This window comes from Cebus imitator, unplaced genomic scaffold, assembly GCF_001604975.1.
Source record: "Cebus imitator isolate Cc_AM_T3 unplaced genomic scaffold, Cebus_imitator-1.0 Scaffold473, whole genome shotgun sequence".
NCBI classification, from domain to species: domain Eukaryota; kingdom Metazoa; phylum Chordata; class Mammalia; order Primates; family Cebidae; genus Cebus; species Cebus imitator.
Genome location: NW_016107788.1, coordinates 807,325 through 824,234, shown reverse-complemented (window position 1 = coordinate 824,234; position 16,910 = coordinate 807,325). Strand labels below are relative to the sequence as shown.

The 16,910-nt window shown below is 56.8% G+C and overlaps 1 protein-coding gene across 2 annotated transcripts in view; it reads right to left on the bottom strand.

The window, feature by feature from the left end:
* LRRC4B (leucine rich repeat containing 4B) overlaps positions 1-16,910 on the bottom strand; it is a 47,141-nt gene that overhangs the window by 17,011 nt on the left and 13,220 nt on the right. Inside the window, exons 1-2 of one of the 2 annotated variants that reach the window (XM_017512505.2) lie at positions 11,984-12,248; positions 9,359-9,690 (exon numbers count right to left, since the gene is read on the bottom strand). In XM_017512505.2, coding sequence (XP_017367994.1) covers positions 9,359-9,655 — 297 coding nt within the window. In that variant the 5' untranslated portion in view covers positions 9,656-9,690; positions 11,984-12,248. Of the gene's footprint in view, positions 1-9,358; positions 9,691-11,983; positions 12,249-16,910 lie in introns of those variants that run through there. The other variant, XM_017512507.2, reaches the window with a different exon arrangement.

Sequence of the window (16,910 nt, the reverse complement as noted above, 5' to 3'; positions counted from 1 at the left end):
TTTTTTATTTTTTATTTTATTTTTTTATTTTTGAGATGGAGTCTCGTTGTTGCCCAGGCTGCAGTGCCAGTGGCAGGATCTTGGCTCCTTGCAACCTCTGCCTCCCAGGTACAAGGGATTCTCCTGCTTCAGCCTCCCGAGTAGCTGGGATTACAGGTGCTCACCACCATGCCTGGCTAATTTTTTTTTTGTATTTTTAGTAGAGATGGGGGTTTCATCAGGTTGTCCAGGCTGGTCTTGAACTCCTGACCTCCCGTGATCCCCCTGCCCTGGCCTCCCAAAGTGCTGGGATTACAGGCGTGAACCACTGCGCCCGCCAACTGTTCTTTTCTGTAAGTGTGCGGCGCATCATCATGAGAAAAAGTTAAGAAGAAACTGACAATGTATGGGAAATCCTATTTGAAAAGGGTAGAAACTGAGGCTCCGAGCGATGACAAGGATTATCTGGGCCCCGAGATGGCGCTGCTGAGAGAATGAGGACGACCATGCAGCTGGAATGAGAGCCGGAGAGGCCACAGGCACGAAGGAGCAGCAGCCTGGGAACGGACAGCAGAGGGCGCACTGCTCCCTCCTACCCAGAGGGCCTCCTGGCTGCTGCTCCCAGGCCCACGACGGGGGCTGTCCTAGTTGACCTCAGGAGAGGTCAGCTTCTAGATCCCCCCAGATCCTTCCTCCTGCCATTTTCCTTTCTTACTTCTGCCCGTCCTTCCTTCCTTCTTTCCTTCCTCCATCCCTCCCTCTTTCTCTCTGATGGAGTCCCTCTCTGTTGCCCAGGCTGGAGTGCAGTGGCACAATCTCAGCTCACTGCAACCTCTGCCTCCCGGGTTCAAGTGATTCTCCTGTCTGAGCCTGCTGAGTAGTTGGTACTACGGGCACCCACCACCACTCGCAGCTAATTTTTGTATTTTGGGTTGGATAGGGTTTCACTCTGATCCACCTGCCTAGGCCTCCCAAAGTGCTGGGATTACAGGCGTGAGCGACTGCGCCCGGCGCTCCCACCATTTTCTTCCTAAAAGGGCTCTCACTGGGTAAAGTCTGTCCAATCCAAAGCTCTATGTTTCATGCCCCCGGAGGAATCAGCCATCTGGAAGATGCAAACTAGTGAGTAATTTAAAAGCCATTCCTGGTATTCACCTTGGTAATGCATGATAGCAGGATTTTTTGTTTGTTTGATTTGGGTTTTTTTTGAGACAGGGTCTCGCTCTGCCCCCTAGGCTGGAGCGCAGTGGCGCAGTCACCTTCCACTGCAGCCTCTGCCTCCTGGACTCAAGCCACCTTCCCCACTCAGCCGCTCCGGGATCTGGGACTACAGGTGGGCACCACCACACCTGGCTAGTTTTTGTATTTTTAGTAGAAATGGGGTCTCACTATGTTGCCAGACTGGTTTCAAACTCCTGAGCTCAAGGGATCCACCTGCCTTGGCCTCCCGAAGTGCTGGGATTCCAGGCGTGAGCCACTGTAGCAGGGTTTTTCTGTGTGTTGTTTTTGCAACAGAACTACCATCCTGTAGCTACCCAGGCTACATGGGGGCCACAGCTTGCTGGGCGACCTTGGACAAGTCACTCAGAGCCACCTGTGCCTCCATTTCCACATCCGTATGATGGGAGGAGTCATCCCACTCACATGGAATACTTAGTATTTTTAAAGTTTAATTTGTTCTGATTATTAAAGTTACAAAATGTCACTGAAGAAAATCTAGAGAATAAAGAAAACATAAAGAGGAAATTAAACATGCCCCGTAATACTAATGCAAAGAGGAAGACCCTGTTGACATTCCTGGGTGTTTCTCGGTCTTTGAAAATCTATGACTTGAGTTTTAAAAGTGCATTGGAAATCTGATTCACATTCTTTGAAAGCTCAGTATTATGTTTTGAGCATTTCTCCATGTCGCCCACTGTTCTTTGAAACTCTGTTTTAAGTAGCTGCATAATATTCCATTGTAAGCGGCACAGTGATTCATTTAACCCAGGGGTCCCCAACCCCTGGGCCACAGAGTAGCACCGGTGGGTGGCCTGCCAGGAACGGGCTGCACAGAAGGAGGTGAGCAGCGGGTAAGCATTCCGGCCTGAGCTCTGCCTCTTGTCAGATCGGTGGTGGCATTATATTATCTTTTATTTAAATTACAAAAAAAATTATTTGGAGACAAGAGTCTTGCTCTGTCGCCCAGGCTGGAGTGCAGTGGTGTGATCTTGGCTCACTGCAACTTCTGCCTCCTGGGTTCAAGCGATTCTCCTGCCTCAGCCTCCTGAGTAGCTGGGATTACAGGCACCTGTCACCATGCCTGGCTGATCTTTGTATTTTTAGTAGAGACGGGGTTTTGCCATGTTGGCCAGGCTGGTCTCGAACTCCTGACCTCAGGTGATCCACCCACCTTGGCCTCCCAAAGTGCTGGGGTTACAGGTGTGAGCCACCATGCCCGAATGGCATTAGATTCTCATGGGAGCATGCACCCTATCGTGAACTGTGCAAAAGGGGGGTTTAGGTTACGTGCTCCCTATGAGAATCTAAAGCCCAATGGTCTCCCCTCAGCCCCAGGTGGGACCATCTAGTTGTAGGAAAGCAAGCTCAGAGCTCCCACTGATTCTACGTTATGGTGAGTAGTGTAATTATTTTATTATATATGACGACGTAATAATAACGACAGAAATGAAACACACCATAAGTGAAATGCAGCTGAATCCCCCCGGCACCCCAGCCTGTAGAAAAATTGTCTTCCATGAAACCGGTCCCTGGTGGCACAAAGGTTGGGGACCGCTGACCTAAGCAGCACCTTGTCAGCAGGAGTTTTGGCTCCTTGTAAATGTTGGCTGTCGGGCCATCCTTAAACACAGCTCTTGGAAGCCCGTCTAATGATTTTCTTAGGATGGATTGGTTTGCTCCTTCAGCTGGAGACACACTTCCTTGCCATACAACCTCATGGCGGGCCCCAGGAGAGGCCCAGGGCCATCCGCTAAAAGCCTTGGGTGGATTCAGTGGTGCTTTGTTAAATTAAGTACATGTGTATCCTATGGCCTGGCAATTCCCTCTGGGTATATATTCCACAGAAATGACCACGCAGCTCCCAGAGGGGTCCCGAGGGAGGATTTACAGTGGGGCAGCTAGAACCCTCCGGGACGTCCAATCTCATCAGTTGGCAGTGGGGGACTTGGCAGGTGGAGAGGGGCGGGTGCCCATCGGTGCTTCCGCGGTTATAGCCACGGACACACACACACACACACACACACACACACACACACACAGGCGGCAATGTGAACCACTCTTGGAAACACAGGCCGAGTGAAAACAGTGAGACAAAGACAGCGATCTCTAACACAGCTTCATCTGCAGAAATTAATTTTGTACATGCACACAAAGCAACAATACACATTTTGCAAGCATGCACACACACACAAATCCACAGTAAACACATTAGGAGGATGGGCTTTGGGGAGGAGAAGGCGGGGGAACTGGATAAAAGGGAGGGAAGGAGGAAGGAGGGGGTGAGGACCATGTGCCTGACTGAGGAGGAGCCGGGAGTGGACAGGCCGGGCCCAGCCGAGGTGGTGCAGCTGCCCCCCAGGGCCTCGAGGAGGCTGAGGAGCAGGTCTGCACCTGGTCTTCTCACAGGGGGCCAGGGCATGTGAGCTGGGGAGAGGCAGTCTCCAGGCCTCTGCCTTAGAAGGCATGTCCAGAGGCTCTGGGCTTATAGGCCCCACCAATCTCAGAAAACAGTGGTGGGGTTGGGGAAGGATCTTGGAAGATTGCTGGGGGTTTTTTTTTTGTTTGTTTTTTGTTTTTTGTTTTTTTTTTGAGATGGAATCTCGCTATGTCACTCAGGCTGGGGTGCATTGGTGTGATCTTAGCTCACTGCAGCCTCCGCCTCCCGGGTTTAAGCCATTCTCCTGCCTCAGCCTTCCAAGCAGCTGGGACTACAGGCATGCGCCACTATGCCCGGCTAATTTTTGTATTTTTAGTAGAGACGGGGTTTCACCATGTTGGTCAGGCTGGTCTCGAACTCCCGACCTCAGATGATCACCCACCTCAGCCTCCCACAGTACTGGGATTACACGCATAGTCACCGTGCCCAGCCGTGACTTTTTCAAAAAACAAACATCCTCTGTCTTCCTATGGGGACCACATCCTGTCCCCATCATGTGGCAGAGGGACATTTTAACCCTCTCACCAAAGATGGACAGCAACGTTCTAACCTCCTGGAGACAGGCCAGCACCGTCACCCCGTGCACTTAGAGTCCCTCAAAGTCCCCGCGAGGTTCTTGCTGCCAGGGGCATGTGAGAACAGGTGACAGAAGTCTCTGAGCCACCCTGCAGAGCTCACAGCAGGGATTGGCATCAGCTCCCACCGACAGGCGGCTGCAGGGCCTCTGCCAGGGATGAGAGCAGGAGCTCGGAAGCTGGCCTCCCATTCACAGGCAGCAGCTGCTGGGCACCTCCTGCACACCAGGCTCGGCTGGCCCTAGGTGCTGGGGGTCTGGGAGAGAACAGTGCAAAGTCCCTGCTTCACGCAGGTGACAGTGCAGCGGGGGACAGATGACAACCAAGGTGGTGAGCCACGCGGGAGGCTCTCGAATCTCCAGAATGCAGCCTGTCGCTATCAGTGCTTCCGTGCCAGCCCCTCCTGACTTGTGTGTGTGTGTGTGTGTGTGTGTGTGTGTGTGTGTGTGTAAGGGAGGAGTTGACGAAAATGAGGAAGCCACACAGAACTCAAGCCATGCTTCTCTCATCATCCTTCAGTGCCAGGCCCTGATGTGCATGTGCATGTGTGCGTGCATTTGTGTGTGTGTGTGTGTGTGTGTGTGTGTGTGTGTAAGGGAGGAGTTGACGAAAATGAGGAAGCCACACAGAACTCAGAGCCTTGCTTCTCTCCCTCAGACCTGGAAACTCCGCTTCTAGGAATTTATCCCAAGGGCTGAGTCCAGAACATCAGGAAGAATGAGCCAACAGATGTCCCCCAGCGTTGTTCATATCAACTCAGAAACTAGAAATGAGGAGGCTAGGTGCTGTGGCTCACACCTGTAATCCCAGCACTTTGGGAGGCTGAGGTGGGCGGATCCCTTGAGGCTGGGAGTTCAAGACCAGCCAGGCCAATATGGTGAAATCCTGTCTCTACTAAAAAATACAAAAATTAGTTGGGCTTGCTGGTGGGCACCTGTAATCCCAGCTACTTGGAAGTCTGAAGCAGGAATATCGCTTGAGCCCGGGAGGCAGAGGCTGCAGTGAGCCGAGATCGCACCACTGCACTCCAGCCTGGGCGACAGAGCAAGATTTGGTCAAAAAGAAAAGAAGCTGGGCATGGTGGCTCACACCTGTAATCCCAGCACTTTGGGAGGCCAAGGTGGGCAGATCACCTGAGGTCAGGAGTTCCAGACCAGCCTGGCTAACATGGTGAAACCCTGTTTCTGCTAAAAATACAAAAAATTAGTCAGATGTGGTGGCACGCGCCTGTAATCCCAGCTACTTGGGCAGCTGGGGCAGGAGAATCGTTTAAACCCGGGAGGTGGAGGTTTGCAGTGAGCCGAGATTGCACCACTGCACTCCAGCTTGGGCAACAAGAGCAAAACTCTGTCTAAAAAAAATTTTAAAAAGCAAAAAATCCATTTACAAATCAGCAGCAATTGTGCAATGCAGTGCGCATGGGTGGGGAGGGTGTCTGAACGCAAAGACACTGAAGCAGAGGGGAGCCACGTGTGGCTGTGGGTTATGGTGGGTTCTGTCCTCTTGTTTTTACTTAGGTGTATTTTCTAGTTTCTCTCAATTAATTTGTATTTATTCTGTAAGAAGTAATTAAAAATACATTTATGCCTGTGTGCGGTTGGTTTTACCTGTAATCCCAGCACTTTGGGAGGCCAAAATAGGTGAATTGCTTGGGCCCAGGAGTTCAAGACCAGCCTGGGAAACATAGTGAGACCCTGTCTTCATAAAAAAGAAAAAAAATTTGGCCGGGTGTGGTGGAGTCCCCCGGTAGTCCCAGCTACTCTGGAGGCGGAGGCCGGAGGATCACTTGAGCCAGGGAGGTTGAGGCTGCAGTGAGCCGTGATCGCCTCACTGTACTTCAGCCTGAGTGACAAAGGGTGACCCTGTCTCTAAGAATGAAACCATTTATATAGACACAGGAAAGAGCCAGGAAGGTATTAAAACAAAATGTAAACAGTGGTTATTTATATCTGGTGACGGAACTGGGGTGATTTTTTCATTTTTTAATTTGGATAACTAAAAAGTTATTACTTTTTTTTGTTTTTTTGAGACAAGGTCACTCTGTCACCCAGGATGGAGTGCAGTGGTGAAATCTCAGCTCACTGCAACCTCTGCCTCCCAGGTTCAAGCGCTTCTCACACCTCAGCCCCCTGGGTAGCTGGGACCACAGGTGCATGCCACCACACCTGGCTAATTGTTGTATTTTTAGCGGAGATGGGGATTCACTGTGTGACTCAGGCTGGTCTCAAACTCCTGGGCTCAAGCAATTTACCTGCCTCAGTCTCCCAAATCATGGGATTACAGGCATGAGTCACTGTGCCAGGCTAAAAGTTATTACTTTTTAAAGAGCCTCTGGGCCGGGCACGGTGTCTTCCGCCTGTGATCCCAGCACTTTGGGAGGCTGAGGTGGGTGGATCACCTGAGGTCAGGAGCTCAAGGCCAGCCTGGCCAACATGGTGAAACCCCATCTCTACTAAAAATATAAAAATTAGCTGGGTGTGGTGGTGGGCACCTGCAATCCCAGCTACTCGGGAGGCTGAGGCAGGAGAATGGCTTGAGCCTGGGAGGCGGAGGTTGCAATGAGCCATGATCGTGCCATTGCACTCCAGCCTGGGAGACAGAGTGAGACTCTGCCTCAAAAATAAATAAACAAAATCATGAAGTGCCTGGGATTCCCCTTGATGTGGTCCACACCTCTTGCTGTCTGGGATGTGTCCGCTGAGGGAGGTCAAGGCCACTGAGCGAGCAAACACAAGCATCCACTCTCCTGGGCTGGACGAACACACCCTCCACCCTCTTCTCTGGAGGGGGTGCAAGAACCCCCGGTGGGAGCGATGAGACATGGAGGCGCCCAGATCCCTACTGATGCTTTTCACCCTTTGACGGCGCCCACCCTGGTGTGTGCTTTACCATGTACGTGATATACGCAGGGAACCGGCCTGTGTGTGACTTATCATAAATGAACCCACATCTGCTGGTGGCGCTCAGCACACATTTGTGTGGCACTGAGCTCCCCAAAGAGAAACGGGTCCAGGTTCCATGACGGGGACGGTGCCCCGGCCTGGGGCTGCTGGCGAGCGGCATGGGCACCTCCCCGACATTCCTGTGTCTGTGTAAATGGTTGCATTTTTAGAGACAGGGTGTCACGCTGTCACTCAGGCTGACGTGCAGTGGGGCGATCACGGCTCACTGCAGCCTCTCCCCGGCCAGGTCTCTAAGACGCGTCTCCCTGGCGTGCCGTCCCGTGCATTTGCTCCTTCTCCTCATTTCTTCCCCGCTAGGATGTGAGCTGCCCGGGGCCAGGGCTGGGCTTTGCCTGGCTGGGACACCACCCGGGACAGGGCTTGGCACAGAGCCGGTGCTGCTGGTGTCTGTTGAACGTCACGTGTGTAAGTGGGTGAAGGATGGAGCACAGGGAAGCGGGCAGGTGCCTGGGGGCTGCCCAGTGCGGAACGTCACCTGCTTAAGGGGGACGTGGACGGATCAGTGGGAACTGCAGCTGGGGAGACGCAAGGCAGACTCCAAGTACACTGGCAGAAATGGGAGCCTGTGAAAGGTGGGCCTGGACAGAAGGTAAAGGCGCTGCAGGAACAGGGGGCGGTCATGCCACCAGGCCTCTGGCATTTCTGGACCCCTTCACTGGCCCTTGCCCCACAGCCACCCAGGAATCTGGCTCTCAGGATAGTCAGATGGGAGTGGCCAAGTCCTCTCACCCCTTTCCAGGGACAGACCAGGAAGAAGAGCAGCTGCCCTTCTTTTTTTTTTCTGAGACAGAGTTTCACTCATTTTTTGAGACACAGTTTCGCCCAGGCTGGAGTGCAATGGCACGATCTTGGCTCACTGCAACCTCCGCCTCCTGGGTTAAAGCAATTCTCCTGCCTCAGCCCCCCAAGTAGCTGGGATTACAGGCATGTGCCACCATACCTGGCTAATTTTTGTTTTTTAGTAGAGATGGGGTTTCTCCATGTTGGTGAGGCTGGTCTCAAACTCCTGACCTTAGGTGATCCGCCCACCTCGGCCTCCCAAAGTGCTGGGATTACAGGTCTGAGCCACCATGTCCGGTCACAGCCGGCCTTCTTAGAGGAGCAGTTGGATCTGGAGAATTAGATCTGCTGGGGCTGGGACCTCTGGCACGGGCGTCCCCTTCTCTCCCGGCTTTAGAGCTGGGGCAGGAGGAGGCTTGCTTGGAGGCAGGGGTTGGACCAAATCAACCTGGGGTGATGATCCCCCCTGGGAATCACTGGCAATGCCTGGAGACATCGTTGGAACTGGGCATGGGGTGCTACTGGCATCTAGTGGCCAGAAGTGCTGTGAAACATCCTACAGCGCACAGGACAGAGTCCCCCACCCTGCCCCCCCAAGGGATGATCCGGCCTCAAGTGTCCATAGGGCAGAGGTTGGGAAGCCCTGCTTCCTAATAGCACAACGGTGGCCCACCCTCGCTTACAGCCTATCATAACCACGGTCATCAATAATCAGATGGCAGCTGCCCCATCCTGAGCACCAGCCACAGGCTGCCACGACGCCAGACACCAGAGCGTTCTCAGCCTCTCTGCTCTCCAATTCTCACACCAGCCCCAGGACATGGGGACGCAAAGCCTGCACTGCCTGCTCCACAACCACCATGGAAACGCCTCCCGTCCTCTGACCGCTCGCCGGGTGCCGGCACCCAGGCTAAAGCCCCGACAAGTACGAGACCCATCAGCCCTCACAGCAACGCCTCAATGCAGGGGCTCGCATCACCCCTGTGTTTCAGATGAAGAAACCAAGGCTCAGAATCATGCCGTCACCTTCCCAAGGCCACGCGAGGGTGTGGTGGTGCAGAGGGCACAGAGCTGCCCGTGGAAGGGTTGTTCTGCACAGCTCAGTGACCCAGGGTTCCACCTAGGTTGACCCGCCTGTCCCGTGCTGGGGGGCTGGGCAGGTGGCCTGCACTTGGGCCCCAACACAGTGGCTGGGAGACAGGGAGGGCTGTGCCCACAAAGCCCAGATAGCCTCCACTCCCCCTCGGGATGGAGAGGATGCCCACCTGCAAACCACATCCACAGGTGTCGGAGAAGGGGACGAGCCGGTGTGGCAGGCCCAGAAGGGACGTGATGAGCCACATCTGAACGCCTCCCCAGTCTGCCCCCACCCTTGGCCCCCTCCACCCGCTGGCCCTGAGTACCTGGATGCCGTTCTCCTGCAGGTTCAGGTACCGCGTGTTAACTGGGATGCTGGCCGGGACTTCAGCCAGCTCTCTCCGTGTGCAGATCACCCGGCTGGCCTGGTTGCTGCAGGAGCAGGCCTCGGGGCAGGAGGTGGCCGGCGGAGAGCCCCCTGCAGCGGCAGACGTCATGGCCACTCCACCTCCACCGGCCCCCAGGGGTGGGGAGAAGAGCCAGAGGAAGAGCAGTGCCCCGTGGGGCCAGGACATCCTACCGGGCGGCAGCGGGGGGCACGGGGAGCCGCGGGCACGCGCCATCCTCAATGTTCATGCTCCGCGTGGACACTGGGGGGCTGTGGGCAGGGGAGAGAGAGGGGAGAGACTCGGTGAGGGACAGGAGCCCACGCGGCCTGGGTGCTTGCCAACACCCGGGCAGCCCCAGCGCCACCTCCCTGCCCCATTGCCCAGGACCGAAGGGGTAGGGAGGCAGACAGCCGCCAAGGGACCCACCCAACAGGCTGGGGCAGGCTCAGGGAAGTACTGCCCGCCCTGCCCTGCACTGGCTCATCTCTCCATGCTGACAAGACTCTACACCCATTCTGCAGCAGGGAAAACTGAGGCTGGGGGAGAGTAAGTGCCTGCCCAAGGTCGCTCAGCCAGGAAGTGCAGAAGTCATCCAGATTCAAAACCCGGCTCTTTGCATGATTTCAAAAAGGTAAATACATCAGTCGAGTAAGAGAGAGACAGACAAGGCAAGGGGGCAGAAAAGGGAGAGCAAGCCAGGCTGAGAGGAACTTGCTCGCATCCCAACACCCGCCTGGTCCGCTCGCCACCTGCGTGATGCCTTAGGAGGTGGGTCCCAGCCTCCTCTCCCCTTCATTCCCTCCCCCTCTCCCTCTCCCCCTCCCAGGAGTGTCAGTGGAGAGCCACGTTCCCCCACCGGCTGCGCCCTCCGCTAGCCTGACAGACCCTCCGCTGCACACCCTCCTGTCACAGCCCACCCCGTCCAGGTCCTCTGGGGGCCTCATAGCAGCTTCCGACACTTGAGTCAGACTTGGGGGGGAACCTGAGGGACAGAGAGCCGAGGTGGCAGCCGAGGCAGCCATGGAGGTGACAGGTGCAGGCAGGTGAGGGCGGGCTGGGAGGCAGCAGGCTGAGGAGGGAGGAGACTGGAGCTTGTGGGTGAGGGTGGCTGGGGACCTCGGGGGTGGCATAAACTGAGGGGCCAGCAGCTGCGCTCCCTCCTTTGCCCGGAGACTGTGGGTGCTCCAGGCAGAGGCAGCCCCAGTGGGACTCGTGCCAGCTGGTGCCGCAGGATGGAGCTTGGCTCTCAGGGAGGGGATGGGGAAGGGAAGGGGGTCTAGGACTCTAAGCGGGTTCTCGGGGGGAGTGGGCCGTGGGGAGTAGGGTCCTCTGAGAAGTCACGCTGCACCTCCCCAATCTGTCCTGCCCCCCCATTTCCGTAGAACCAGAGGAGGAAAGGAGATGGGCTGGTCACAGCAGCAGCGATGAGACCAGTAATAATACTCGCGCCAGAACACCGGGTGAGCCCCACAATGCAGCAAACTCTATCCTGATCATCTCGCCGAAGCCTCACAATGATCGTAGGAGGGAGCTGTTAGGATGCCCAATTTACAGATGGGGACACTGAGGCACTTCGAGGGAAAATGGCCTGTGCAAGGGCACAGAGCAGGCCGGGAGCATGCAGAGGGGATACTCTGGCCCCGGGTCTACCCTCCAGCACCCAACCCTCCCTTGCACGCAGCATCTCTGAGTACACACAAATACACCCACGCCGGCGGGCTCTGCCCCAGCAGAGGCCAACCCCAAATCGGCCCCCAGAGACCTGGAGGGGAGCAGGTCACACAAACAGGCACACCAACTGGCTCACACACTCGGCAGGGACGCGGCACGCCCTCTCACGGTGGCCTCTCAGCCCCCACCCCCCCAGGCTACCCCCCCAGGCTACCCCCCCAGGCTACCCCCCCAGGCACATGGCCGTGTGCAGACACACAAAGTCACTCCCTCCTTCTGCAGTTTCCAAGACCATTTTAACCCAGATAAAAATGTGTGTGCATTCGTCTGTGTATCTGAGTGCGTGTGTAAGAGCAAAGGCTAGACAGAGACATGGAAAGACAGAGAGACACAGAGACAGAGGCAGAGAGAGGGGGAAGAGGGGGCTAGGGAGAGAAAGAGAGAGGGAGGAGAGAGAGGTTGATTCTGTTTTTCTCCTGGAGGGCTGGGGACGTGATCTGTGTCTGACTGAGTGTGGTGAGGGTCTCCGTTCTCCTGAATGGGAGGTTGAGGCCAGTCTTTATCCTGGGTCTGAGGCCCCCACCTCTTAAGACCCTACAACGACCCAGCCCACACGCTGTCAGCCAAGGGACTAGCCCAAGGTGCGGGGCCAGGATTTGAGGCTGGGGCCCTCGCCTGGCCCGTGGGAGCCCACAGTACCCATCCGGCCTCCAGGCCTGCGTCGGCTGAGTCTACCTCCGCATCTGTCCCCAGTTCTCCCGCTGCCAGCCCGCATCCCCCCACCCCCATCTCGGCTTCTGCAGCGACTCAGCCTCCCTCCTCTTCCCCCCCTCGCCCTCCGCCATCGCCCGTCCTTGTCTCCCCCCCAACCCCATGGTGGGGGACACTCACCCTGGTGGCTTGGCTTCCGCTGGGCCTCTCCCTGTGCCCAGGCCCCCCCCTCCACATGCCTCCAGCCAGCCGGGGTCTCTGCCTCCCCAGTTCTCCAGGGCTTCCCGTCGAGATGGTGTTGGGGGGGCGCAGGGGCTTCTTGGGTCTCCCTGCGCCCCCCCCACTGGCCTGTCGCCCTTCCCACCCCGGGGGGGGAGGCTGTCCTTTGGCCACTGCAGCAGTCCTCTCCTCCCCTCCCCGCTCGCCTCCTCCGATCTCCTTCCACCCCCTCTCCCACCTCTACCTCGACTCTCCCCCCACCGGCAGCCTCTTTTCTCTCCACCCACCGACCCCAGCCCCCCCAGCCCCCTCTTCTCTCTCCCTGCCCCTCTCAGTCCTCCTCCTCCACCTCTGGTCCCCGTCCGCCTCCTTTGGCCTCAACCCCCTCCGGAGCCTCCCCCCTCACAATCTCGCCTCCTGCGGGACCCCCAGGCCCCTTCTCTCCTTCTCCTCCATCTATTCCTCCCTCTTGCTCTCTCCCTGTCACCCTCTCATCGGCCCCGAGCCTGTCTCAGTCAGGTTGTCGGTCCGTCCGTCTGTCTTGGTCCCTTTCTCCCCGGCTCTGTCTGTCTCTCTTTCTCCGCGATTACAATTTCTAGTCACACGGCAGTGCAGAGCCAAGCTGTGCCTCAGCTCCCTCCCTCCCCACCCCTCCCTCCTTCTTTCTCTCCTTCCGAACGGGGAGGGCGCCTCTCCTCCCTCCTCCTCGGCCTCCCTTCCCTGCGCTGTCAGGGGGGAGGCCTCCCCCTCCCCCGCTAATCAAAGGCTCCGTTATCTAATTAACCCATTGGTTCTGGGCAGCCGAGAAGGCAGCCGAGGAAGGTCGGGGGAAGTGGGGGGAGGAAGGTTCCCGGCTGGGCTGCCCAAGGAAGGGGGGTGGTTGGGCCGTGCCAAGCCAGAGCCTCGTGGCACACAGACTGCCTCGTCGGCTGCATGACCAGGCTGGGCCACCACTGACCCCCTGCCCCCACCCACAGCCAAAACCACTCCTCCTGCATCGCACCCCGCACTGGGCCTAGGCACGCGATCTTGCCCAGGGTTTTCCTGCAGACGCCCCTACCCCAGAAACTCCCTCGAACCCCCACCACGCAACGCAGTCTTTACTCCAACCCCCCACACCTGATATACCAGCACCGTCACCCCATCCTGCAGCTCAGGGCCAGCCCCTCTTCGTGCCACAAAGACTCTCACCCCCAGAGGCACTCCTCTTCTTTGGACCTTATCCAGATCCTCACCCCCTGACACACTTCTGCAAAATCGTCAGCGCAGCCACCTTCATTCATTCAATGTATCCACCCATCCATCCGTCCACCATCCATCCATCCGTCCACCATCCATCCATCTGTCCACCATCCATCCATCAACCCATCCATCTGTCCATCCGTCCATCCAGCCAACAAATGTCTACCCGGTCCCTGCTATGTGCCAGACACTGGCCCAGGACCCCCAAGGGCCACAAAAGGCACATCCCCAGAGGCCTGGGTTGGAGTCCTGACTCTGCTGCCACTTCCTGTGACCCTCGGGCCAGTGGCCGCAGTTCCCTCCACTGTGAAACAGGGATACTGAGAGTCTCTGCCTCCTAGGGCCGCTGGGGGGATTAAATCGCCAAATCCTTGGTAAAGGGTTCTGTCTTCATAACATATGCGGAATCAGACCCTGGAATCAGAGGATCTTTCTCTCCACCCCCAGGGTACTTCCCTGGCCTGGCTCCCATCCCCCTCTCCCGGGTCCTCCCCCAATCTTCCCACTTCTACCCTCACCCCCATTCCCTGTCCATTTCCCACGGGCAGCAGGCAGTGAGAGGGACCCTGTCAACACCCCACGGACCCTGCCCTGCCTCGGCTCCACAGTCCCCGATGGCTCCTGTCCCACTCAGAGCAGAGGTGAGGACTTCACCTCGGTTTTCAGGCCCCCACTCCCCAGCCCAGCTCCATCTCTGACCTCACTGCCTGCCTCCTCCCCCTGCTACTCTGTTTCCAGAAGAGGCAGCGCACACCCCGGCCCCAGGGCCTTTGCACCTGCTCTTCCCTCTGCCTGAAGCCTCTTCACTGGTCATCCGAAGGCTCTTGCCTTGTTCTCTATCAGGTCTGTGCTCCGATGTTACCTTCTCAGTGAGGCTGTCCTGACCGCCCCGCATCAGACAGCACCCCTATCCCCCGCTCCAGAACCTTCTCTGTCTTGTGTTTCTCCGTGACATTTATCAGCGTCTGAGCTTTTTTATGCCCGTGCGCTTGAATGTGAGTTTCCCAAGGCCAATCACTTTGTGACTGATTCCCAGGACCCACGACAGTGCCGGGCACATGGCAGTTGCTCACCGAACACTGGGTGCAGGACGGATGGGTACGTTATCATCGCTGGGGGTCTGTTTTCTCCCACGCTCATACAACATCCCCACTCAGCCCAGGCCACACTGCAATAGCTGCACATTCAGGCTCCCAGCCCTGGACACCCTCGGTCCCCAGCTCCCCTTCCAACCTAGGAGGACTGCTGGCAGAGGCAGCACAGCTTTTTTTTTTTTTTTTTTTGAGACAGAGTTTCACTCTGTTACCCAGGCTGGAGTGCAGTGGCACAATCTCAGCTCACTGCAACCTCCGCCTCCTGGGTTCAAGCAATTCCCCTGCCTCAGCCTCCTGAATAGCTGGGACTATAGGCGCCCACCACCATGCCCAGCCAATGTTTGTATTTTTTAGTAAAGACAGGGTTTCACCATGTGGGCCAGTCTGGTCTTGAACTCCTGACCTTCAGTGATCTGCCTGCCTCGGCCTCCTAAAGTGCTGGGATTATGGGTGCACACCACCTGGCTAGTTTTTGTTTGTTTGGTAGAGACGGGGTTTCACCGTGTAGGCCAGGCTGGTCTCGAATTTCTGACCTCCAGTGATCTGTCTGCCTCGGCCTCCCAAGGTGCTGGGATGACAGACGGGAGCCACCACGCCCGGCTGAGGAAGCACATCTACATGCCATGACGCAGCTTTCGTCAGCTGGACACCAGTGTCCCAGGTCACCCTCCATGCCCCAGCACCACCTGGATGGCTAAGTCCTAGATACTACACCTCGGGTTCCAAACAGGAGGTCCCCAGCACAGCTCTGTGCACCCAGAGGAAAGCTACCACTTTGCCCAAGCCTTAGATACCCACTTGTGTGAGCTACACTCCTGAAAACAGCCACACACTGAGGGGGCACCTGGCCCCAGCTGTCCCCAGATAGAGCTCTCTGACCTGGATAACAGGAATGCCGGCTAACCTCATTCCCACAGCCAGGCATGCCGCATGCATCTGACTCGTGCGAACTCAGCGAATAACGACACCAGCAAAGGTGGTAATGTCCAACACACACCTGGCACGGACTGGCACTGTCCTGGGAGCTTTACTTGCATTAAGCCCCACAGTTTGCCCATCAACCCTCTGAGAGAAGAGCGCTATTACACCCATTTCACCTCTAGGAAAGCTGAGGCACGCAGAGGTACTGTCAGTTGCTGAAGGTGAAACACACAGCTAGGAAGTGGCTCCTCTCAGGTCAGCCTTGCCAGAGTCCAGGGGCCCCAAAGACCCCCAAGATTGGCCTGATGACAGCAACAATTCCCACGGAGGTTGCCTGTGTGCGGGGTGGGTACAGGCAAGGCCACAGGCCTGCTGAAGAGCCATCCTTCCTCCGCCCCTGCAGTCACCCGCACTGCACAGGACACAGCACGCCTGACAGCCCACCATGGCTTCACACCCTGCTAGTGGAAACTCCGTGGTCTGTCCCCCGCCCCCACGTACCCCTAGTAGTGATGGGAAGTACTGATTACATGTGGGTGCCATGCTACCCACTCCTCAAGCCGCTGGCTTCTCCCCATGGCCTCCCCATGGGAGGGAGGGATGGTTCTTGTGCCCATTTTACAGATGCAGAAGCAGATTCGGAGGCGGACAGCACTTGCTGAAGGTTACAGTGCCTTCGAGCAGCACGGCCAGATTGGAACCCCAAGTCCAGAACCTGGCCAGGTCACCATGGCTGTGTCTTCCACCCCAGGTGCCCCAGAAGAGGACCCATCACAAAGGTACACCTGTTCTTCCTAACCTGGTAGAAGGAACGAACCAGAGATGCAGGCACAGAAGGCCCCCAAAGAGGAGAAGAGGAGCAGAGACTGGTAGAGTCACAGGCATACAAGGGGGCATGAGAGGGGCAGGACAGGAGGTCCTGAGATGGAGCTGAGATCCAGGGGAAGCAGAGGCAGGGAGGGCCCGGGCACTTGAGGTGTGAGGCCGAGTCCTCACGGGCTTCGCCATCCTCCCCAGTCCCAGCTCTGCGAGATCTTGGGCACTGTGCCTGGGAGGATTCAGGCAGATGGCAGATCGGAAACTCGGGGACCCAGGGGAGGCGGGGTGAGGAGAAATGGGAGGCAGGGAACGTTCCTGTCAGGCACACTCAGTTTTTTGGGGGGTAAATTCAGAAGGCCAAAGGAAAGATAGGAAATTGACTACCATTCCAGCAAACAGCATGGAGGTTAGAGCTAGAGAAGAACTTCCCGACTGTGAGGGACTGGGGCAGGAGTGGAACCTGGAGCCCAGGGGATGGAGAGGCATGGAACCCGGGGAGGGATGGGCACTTCTGTCCCTGAAAGAAGTTTCTGGTCCTATGCGAGAGACCGGGGTTCAGGGGGCGGTGACAGGCAGCATGGATGAGACTTCCTGCCTGTTTCTCTGAGCCAATCCATGTCCTGAATGCTTCGGTGGCTCACGCCTGTAATCCCAGCACTTTGGGAGGCCGAGGAGGGTGGATCACGAGGTCAAGAAATCGAGACCATCCTGGTCAACATGGTGAAACCCCGTCTCTACTAAAAATACAAAAAAATCAGCTGGGCATGGTGGCGCGTGCCTGTAATCCCAGCTACTCAGGAGGCTGAGGCAGG